The sequence below is a fragment of the Dipteris shenzhenensis genome, chromosome 1 (assembly GCF_047967505.1).
Source record: "Dipteris shenzhenensis isolate YYH24624 ecotype China chromosome 1, Dip_SZ_1.0, whole genome shotgun sequence".
Lineage (NCBI taxonomy): Eukaryota > Viridiplantae > Streptophyta > Polypodiopsida > Gleicheniales > Dipteridaceae > Dipteris > Dipteris shenzhenensis.
This window is the reverse complement of record NC_141596.1, coordinates 39,929,354-39,937,951: the sequence shown is the minus strand read 5'-3', so window position 1 is coordinate 39,937,951 and position 8,598 is coordinate 39,929,354. Positions and strand designations below refer to the sequence as shown.

The following is an 8,598-nucleotide window of genomic DNA, read 5'->3' as shown; positions in this document are numbered from 1 at the left end:
TGGCAACGGGTAAGGTGATGCTCATCTCCTCACCAGGAGGAGCAAATACTTACTGCTCGTGTCCTCTTCCAACCACGCTACCCAGAAGGAAAACTTTCATTCATAATGTTGCTGCTTCTCTTCTTCAGCACCACCGGTAACCCATTAGGTGCTTCTCCGTATTCGCTAGCATACCCGCCTTGGATGCAAGAATTGCATGCGATTCCTCTGCGGCATGCTTTCACATTGACTAGACACCAGTACCTCTCCGGGTTCTGCAAAATGTCGTCCCCCTGTGCGTGCCGCACTGGCTATAAAAGTCCTTTTTCTCTTCCAGATGTATGCTTAACCTTTAAAGCTCAGATCGCGCTTTGCAAACTCTGCAAAACACTTTCTTGAGGGAAAATCGACCAAGCGACACAACGATGCAGAAGAACAAACACTGTCGAACAATAATCATCCAGTATAGAAGAGGCAAGAGGAGGAACGCACAAAGGGAAGCAAGGGGGACCAATGCTAACCCCTTTCTCCTCTTAATGATGGTTTTTTGTCCTGTCTGTTAGGCAGATATATATTTTTATATACCTATATATAGAAGCATCAGTGTGCAGCCTCCCTGCCCAGCTCATGTGCACATTTCGATGGCTTCCCCCTCGGCACAATGGGGAAGCCAGGCATGCAGTGCTATTGTAGAGGATTCTACGCCTTGCCCTACCCGATGCACTTCCAAAACCTCGCGTTCAGGTACTTAAATTAAGTCTGAAGTACCAACACGCTTCTGGCAATTGGTTTTCATTGTGTTTTGTCTTTGCAGATACGGCAAGGGCAGAGCGCTTATGGAAATTGGAATCAATGAATCCATCCTATTGGTGGGATCACCGCATGGGCGAAGTAAGTGTTCAAAGATTCTGGAGAAGTTTTTTGGCACAGGTTAAAACGGTACTTGGATAGTCTAACGAGTCTGTTGTGAGTTGTCGCAGAGCAAACGGGAGGTTTCCGATTTTGAGCATAAAACTACCAAGGAGTCGCTATTGGTAGATGGTTGTTACACTCCAACTTGGGTCAAAGAACATGTTGGAAGCAAGGGAATGCACACAGCCAAAGCATCCAGTGGTCATGCCCATGGAGACCGTGTCGTGAGGGGAGAACTAGGGGAGTTTGGGAGCACTGGCAAGCACAGCTTCAGGTTTGGAGTACGCTTGACTGCACCTAAAGCACAAGAACTGCGAGGACACATTGGCTGGGAAACGCTGAGCTTAGAGGAGGCACTTACTTCTTTGGACCGAAAGACACTGTTGCCTTCGGTTGAGAACTTCATATGCATCTTGCAGAAGTGCAGGAAAAGGAAAAATGTAGCTTATGCTAAGCGCTTGCATGCCTACATGTGCAAAAGAGGGCTGGAAGTTCACACCTCCCTGGGGAACTACCTCGTACCAATGTTGGTGGAATGTGGAAACATTTGCGATGCTCAGGAGGTATTTAACCGGTTGGTTGATCGGAATGAGTTTTCTTGGACTTCTCTCATCACAGGCTATATCGAATGTGGGGAATCACAGCATGCACTCAGCCTGTACCTGAAAATGCAAGAGGATTGGGTACATCCTAGCAAGTATACGTTCCTGGCCCTAATGAAAGGTTGTGCTAAGATGAAAGATGTTGAAAGAGGCCGAGAGATACACGCTGAGATTGCTAGAAAGGGGTTGGAAAGAGATTCTTGTGTTGGCACCACCTTGGTTGATATGTATGCCAAATGTGGCATGCTTGCAAAAGCACAGGAAGTGTTTGAGAGGCTTCCAGTTCGAGATGTTGTGTCTTGGACTGCACTAATCAGAGGATATGCTGAACATGGACTTGGTGAGGAAGTACTGAACTGTTGTGAACAAATGCAACTGTATGGTGTCTCCCTGGATGCCGCCACGTTTGTTTGTAGCTTGAAAGCTTGTGGCAGCATAGGAGCCATAGACAAGGGCCAAGAAGTACACGCTGAGATTGCCAGGAGGGGGTTTGAATTAAATCTTTTTGTTGGCAACACCTTGGTCAATATGTATGCCAAATTTGGCTTCCTTCCTCAAGCGCAGGAAGCGTTTGACAGGCTTCCAGTTCGAGATGTAGTCTCTTGGACAGCACTAATAATAGGATATGGTGAACATGGGATGGGTGAGGGAGTGCTGAATTGTTTCAAACAGATGCACGTGGAGGGTGTCTTGCCAGATGCTTTCACATACGTTTGCACCTTGCAAGCTTGTGGCAGCATAGGAGCCATAGACAAGGCCCAAGAAATACATGCTGAGATTGCTAGAAAGGGTTTTGAAGGAGATCCTTTTGTTGGTAACACCTTGGTCGATATGTATGCCAAATGTGGCTCATTTGCATCAGCATGGGAAGTGTTTGACAGGCTTCCGGTTCGAGATGTAGTCTCGTGGACTGCACTTATCGCCAGATATGCCGAATATGGGCTTGGTGAGCAAGTGCTAAGCTGTTTTGAACAGATGCAGCAGGAGGGTGTCTGTCCAGATGCCGTCACATTTACTTGCAGCTTGCAAGCTTGTGGTAGCATAGGAGTGATGGATATGGGCCGAGAAATACATATTCAGATTGCCAGAAAGGGATTGGAAAGAGACCTTTTTGTTGGCAACATGTTGGTTGATATGTATGCCAAGTGTGGCTCATCCATAAAAGCACAAGAAGTATTTGACATGCTTATATGTCGAGATGTGGTCTCGTGGACTGCAATAATTGCAGCATATGCCCAGCAGGGAGAAAGTGAAGCTGTTTTCTATATGTTTGAGAGAATGAGAGAAGAAGGCATCAAGCCAACTGGCGTCACATTCCTTAGTGTTCTTAGTGTATGCAGCCATGCGGGCCTAGTAGATATTGGCCAAAAGTACTTTGAGGCAATGACAAAGGACTATGGCATCACTCCAAGTATTGAGCACCGCACTTGCATGGTTGATATCCTTGGTCGTGCTGGCCAACTAGATGAGGCAGTAGCAATGGCGGAGAAGACCTCTTTCCATCCTGATCTTGTGGTGTGGCTTACACTGTTGGGTGCTTGTCGAAAGTGGAGTAATGTGGAGCTTGGAAGACATGCCTTTGAACATGCAGTGCAATTGGATGAAAAGGGTGCTGCATCTTATGTTTTGGTGTCCAACATCTATGCAGATTCTCACATGCAGGAGGATTAGAAAATAGTTCAGGCAAAGAGACTGGAAGCATGGAGTGAGCAAACAGAGTTGAGCTATGATGTGCCTCAATACACCCAAATAATTCTCACAAAAAAGTTTTGATGTCAGTCAGCTCTTATATCAACAAGACAGAGCAGCAAACATTATGTGCATCCACTGCAAGGCTGATGTGACATTGCTTCTTCTAGGGCATCGTAACGACAACAAAGCAAGGGCAGCCACAGCAAGTGCCAAGGGCTGCAAAGGACAGCCACATCTGGTCACACAGGCCAGGTGATGGCAGCAGCAGATTTGCTGCCATGTCAATAGCATAGAGCTTCCATGTCGGCAGCCCATCAGGACAGTCAGCAGTGCAAACCTGCCATGCAAGCAGGGCACACAGCAGCATCCTTTATAGGCCTTAATAGGGCCAGTCTACTAGCAGCAGAGGTAATGGGACTGGCCGCATCAGCAGATACCATGGGTAGTTGGCCCGGGCAGGCTAGCCTACAGTCCACCAGGTAGCCACCTTCAGTCAGCCTAGCCTAGACCATGTGGGAGGATGTAAGGCATCATTATCCATCAGCAGTGCAATTTGTTCATTTAGCAGCAACGCAGCCTTTAGCAAGCGGAATTTCAGTCCTACAGTCCAGCATAATGTCAGCTACACAAGCTAAGGCATTGTTCAGCTCTATTGGCTTAGCTGAAGCTTATGCGTCCTTCCTGTATTGTTAGCAGCGTTCAAGCTCTCTGCCTCAAGCAGATTAGGAGTCAGTCATGCATGCCCTTGGCGCACGTGCAGGAGGTTGAGTTTACAGGCCCCCAAATCTGAGGCTAAATTTCTGGTGGATTTTAGTGAGGGGATGCAGGTAATATGTCTGCAATGAGATCCTGTACGAGTTATATCGAGGCTCAATAAGCCCCTCAATGTTCAGTGCTCGAAGGCACCAGTCAGTAAGGTGGTGGACAGTAGTATTCTGCTTAGGGACATTCATCAATCTGATGAGTCTCCCCAGAGACCATCCGGATGAAGGTTCGGATGCAGAACAGAAGCGATTAATATGTCTACCAGTAACTTGGATGGATGGTGTACCTCCCTCTAACAATAAGTCTTCTAGTAGGACAATGGAGGTTGTCTAAATGGGATTACATAGACAAAGCAGACAAACAAGAATAAAGAGACAATCATAGGAAGAAGAATGGGCTTGGGAAGATAAAGCTGAGGTGTTGAGAGGGAACCATCACCCTGAATTAACAAATATGTACACCTGTATTCTTCTTGTTGGCCATACATGAAGACATAGATCAAATATTTAGTGTTATCTTTAGAGACTTGAAGTCGAGGGATGTTCTGACTATTGAGGTTATACTAATTGAGTTAGAAAAACAATCGGAGGTCTTTGAAAGGAAGACTCGGAATTAGCTATGTTAGAGAGGATGGTAGATTGGAGAGCATCAAGGAGATGACGCACTAATAGGCCACACAAATCTACACTACTTCATGTTTAATGAATTGCTATCCAAACAAGTACATCCAATATCAATCTTGTGTGAGATTCAAATTTTATTTCAATATATGGATATTCTATTTTCAAGGTTGTGAATGGAAACCAGATGAAAGGCAACATGTGAAGAGATAGAGGAGAAGAGTAAAGATGAGAAGAGAAGACGTAGCTAGAGAGCACACAACAAATGACTAACTGTACACTATTTTAGTTTGAAAAGAATGAGTATATACAAACCCCTTTAGGATAAGGATTAGGATTTTCAACCCTTTTGAGATGGGCCTTCCCTTTAAATGGTAATTACGGGGATGAAGGACTTTAGCTACATTCCATCACACCCCCTTAATGGCAGTGTCCTTCAGTGTCCTTCCTCTGAATCAAACCAAGAGCTTGTTCATGTCTCTTGAAAAGCTCTTTTCCAAGTGGTTTCGTAAAGATGTCTGCAACATTATCTTTGTTTCACAATTTTGCAATGTGATTTCAGCAAGCAATACTCTTTCTCTGATGAAGTGCTGTATGACATCAATGTGTTTTGTCCTTGAATGATATATTGGATTCTTGCTAATGCTTGAGATAACTCGTTGACTTTCTATCATCAAAGTTACCTATTTATGACAATAGTCTTTTGAGCTATATAACCTCACATGCACCTATTGTGAGTGTTGTATAGTTTACTTCTATTTAAGGCAAAGACATAGTTGTCTATTTGTTTAACAAACATGATATAGTGCCTTGATCGAGGAAAAATGCATATTCTTATGTGGAGCTTCTGGTTTGACGATCTTATGCATAATCATTATCCATGCAACCTCAGATGGCATCCTTTGAAATGATGAATTTTTCATTGCAAACTATCTTTATTATATTATCTACATATACAATAATGCAATGGTGCTGTCTTGCCCATGGACGCTGTACTAGAAAGTATGATCTGCATTGGAATTCAGGTATCTCCAATTAATAAAATACTTGTGAATTCTACTGTACCAAATTTTGGGAGCTTGCTTTAATCTATAGAGACTTATCTTGAGATGGAACACCTAATTTTATTTTCCCTATTGAACGTACCTTGGTGGTGGTTTCTTTTCCCCTGTAAAACAAAGATGTGTATATGCAGAAAAGATTTATGGGTAAAAAGAAAGGTGTAACCTTATCAAGGCTTGAAAGCAGTCATCTAGGTCATGTTCGCAAGTGATTGCCAAGGTATTTGGCGCTCTATCACTGTTTCCCATGTCCTACTACTATCTGGGATTGAACATATTTGCATGCTAGTTCAGTGACCAAGGTGCTATCTATCTTTAAGGCACCCGGTTTCCCCAAACGCTAGTAAGTTTCTGGCCTACAACACATAAGAGACAATAGCTCGTTTGATGGCTATCCACAAGGTGGTAGTTGTATTGAAGGATGTCTCCTAAAACACAATGTCCATGTAATCTTGATTCCAAAACTTATTGCCATCATCAATTCAGCTAAGATGAACCATAGCTTCATGACACTTGGGCATTGCTAAAACAAATGAAAATTGGTCCCTTACATCTCCCACATATGCAATAAAGGGGACAAATGTCAACCTATGTTTTCCCCTCACCGAATTCTATTTCCATGAGGTGATTTTGACTTTAGGGGAAATCTTTGCTTCCCACACATGGTAGAGTCTTTTGTTCGATCCATTGGGGCTACTCCTATAGTTTCAGATCTAGTTCAGCTTGCCCCTAGGAGCATCATAGTCCAAAATGAGCATGTACAAAAAATTTTGACTTTTTCCTTCCCATTGTTCCATTTCCAACACTTCTTCCAAGCGCTAGGGTTAAATGTAGTATTGGTGGGCTAGCACCCTTCAATCACATCAAAAGAAATGGAATGATGCTCATCTTTCAACTGAAATTTGTCTTTGGATTCTATATAAGACATCTAATCTAACTCCCCAGGCTTCCAAATATCTACCCACCACATCAACCCCCTATGATTCATCCATTTACATAGCTTGAAATTCTGAATGGCTAGTGCACCCCCATCCCATAAACAAGATTTAGACCACCAAATTGCCTCTCCTACCAATGCATCCCCATAATAGCCCTACAAGCCATACCAATTTATGTGGCTTAGCACTTTCTTTCATTACATGGTTAGTCCTACAAACAGATCTAAATGTTTGACCTTGATTGGGAAGGAGACATCTCTAGTGAAGGCCCTTCCAAGTATCTGGATCCTTGGAATTACACTACTCTAGCAACCATTTAACAACTTCAGCCCACCATTCTTAGGAGGATGACATTTGAACAAGCCACTTAGGTTGGAGAGATATATGGTCTTAGCTTGAAGATTGGGTACATCTACCACTCCTAGCTCCCTTGGCATATAATTTCTAGCCCATGGAATGACATCGAACTTACTCTACTTCATAGGGTCGAACCACAAGAATGCACATAGCATCTTCTCTATCCTCATCTCATGGCTTTTATGAAATCTCCAAACGTGACTAACATATACTATAGTTAGTACCAATGCATGCTTCAGAATAATGCATAAAAGTGGAATGATTGAAGACCTACCAAAAATTATAGATCTGCCCGATGTATGTGAAGCTTGCATGATGGGCAAGCAGCATTGGCAGCCCTTTCCTAAAGAGGCAAGCAGGGCAAAGGCTCCTCTAGAGCTCGTTCACACGGACCTCTGCGGAAAGATGGAGATGGAAGCTTTGGGTGGTTCCTACTACTTCATGACGCTGATCGATGACTACAGTAGAAGGATATGTAGAAGGATATGGATATACTTCCTAAAGACTAAAGATGAGACTTTTAGTAAGCCCAAAGAATGGCATGTAATGGTCGAGAAAGAAACGGGGAGGAGGGTGAAGAAGTTGAGATCAGACAGAGGTGGAGAGTTCACATCAAGTGAATTCGAAAGTTACTGTAAAAGTCACGGGATCAAGAGGCAGAAACCCCTGCCATATACATCACAGCAAAATGGAGTAGCAGAGCACAAGATGTGCGTCATCTGCGAAATGGGCAAGAGTATGATGAAAGGGAAAGATTTGCCAAAGAATTTCTGGGCTGAAGCATGTAACACGGCAGTTTACATTCTGAATCGTAGCTACACGAAGGCTGTGAACATCCCGAGATGACTCCACTGCAGGTCTTTTCTAGTAAGAAACCTTCAGCTGCACATTTTAGAGTTTTTGGATGTGACTGTTTTGTGCATGTCCCTGATGCTAACAGGACCAAATGGGAACCGAAGAGCCGGAAGTGTATTTTCTTGGGCTACAGCGAAGAGGCGAAGGGTTACCATCTCTATAATCCTGTTACCAAGAAGGTAATAGTAAGTCACGATGTGGTCTTCTCAGAACAGTCGCATAAATTGGAGGAGGATGCTTCCTTCCCAGACAACCAGGACCAAGATATCCATCTAGTACAACCACCAACAATAGACCGAACTCCCCCAATAGTGCTTGGGAGGATTCAACATAAAGAAGAGGAAGAAGAGCCTGCAGAACCTCAACGGCAACGGCCATTCTCGAAGTGGGTAAAGCAGCTTTTGGACGGTAGAAAACCTCCAGCAATTAAGGAGGAATCATCCGAACACCGCTGGTCCAAGAGATTAGAGGAGCAAAGAAGGGCACAGGAACACTCGGTCAACTACGCTTTGACGACAGAGGTGATCCGTGCTGAAGAACCCAAGTGTCTTGAAGAGGCACAGGGTGATGATAGGTGGATGGAGGCTATGCAGTCGGAATATGGCTCCATAATGAAGAACAACCTTGGGACCTTGTGGATTGACCACCAAAACGCAAGGTAATTGGCACCAAGTGGGTGTACAAGACCAAGTATAAGTCCGACGGCACGTTGGATAAGTACAAGGCTCGGCTCATGGCAAAAGGATTCGCACAGGTACATGGTTTTGATTATCAATATACTTTTGCTCCCATAGCTTGACTAACCACAATTCGCAGT

At 44.0% G+C, this 8,598-nt stretch overlaps 1 protein-coding gene across 1 annotated transcript; it reads left to right on the top strand.

Moving 5' to 3' along the window:
• Positions 1–609: 609 nt before the first annotated feature.
• LOC147905823 (pentatricopeptide repeat-containing protein At3g16610-like) lies at positions 610–4,630 on the top strand. The gene is made up of 3 exons (XM_087374931.1): positions 610–723; positions 794–870; positions 960–4,630. Exons 1-3 carry the CDS (start codon positions 621–623, stop codon positions 3,162–3,164), a joined length of 2,385 nt encoding a protein of 794 aa, XP_087231057.1. The 5' UTR covers positions 610–620; the 3' UTR covers positions 3,165–4,630.
• The last annotated feature ends 3,968 nt before the right edge of the window (positions 4,631–8,598 follow it).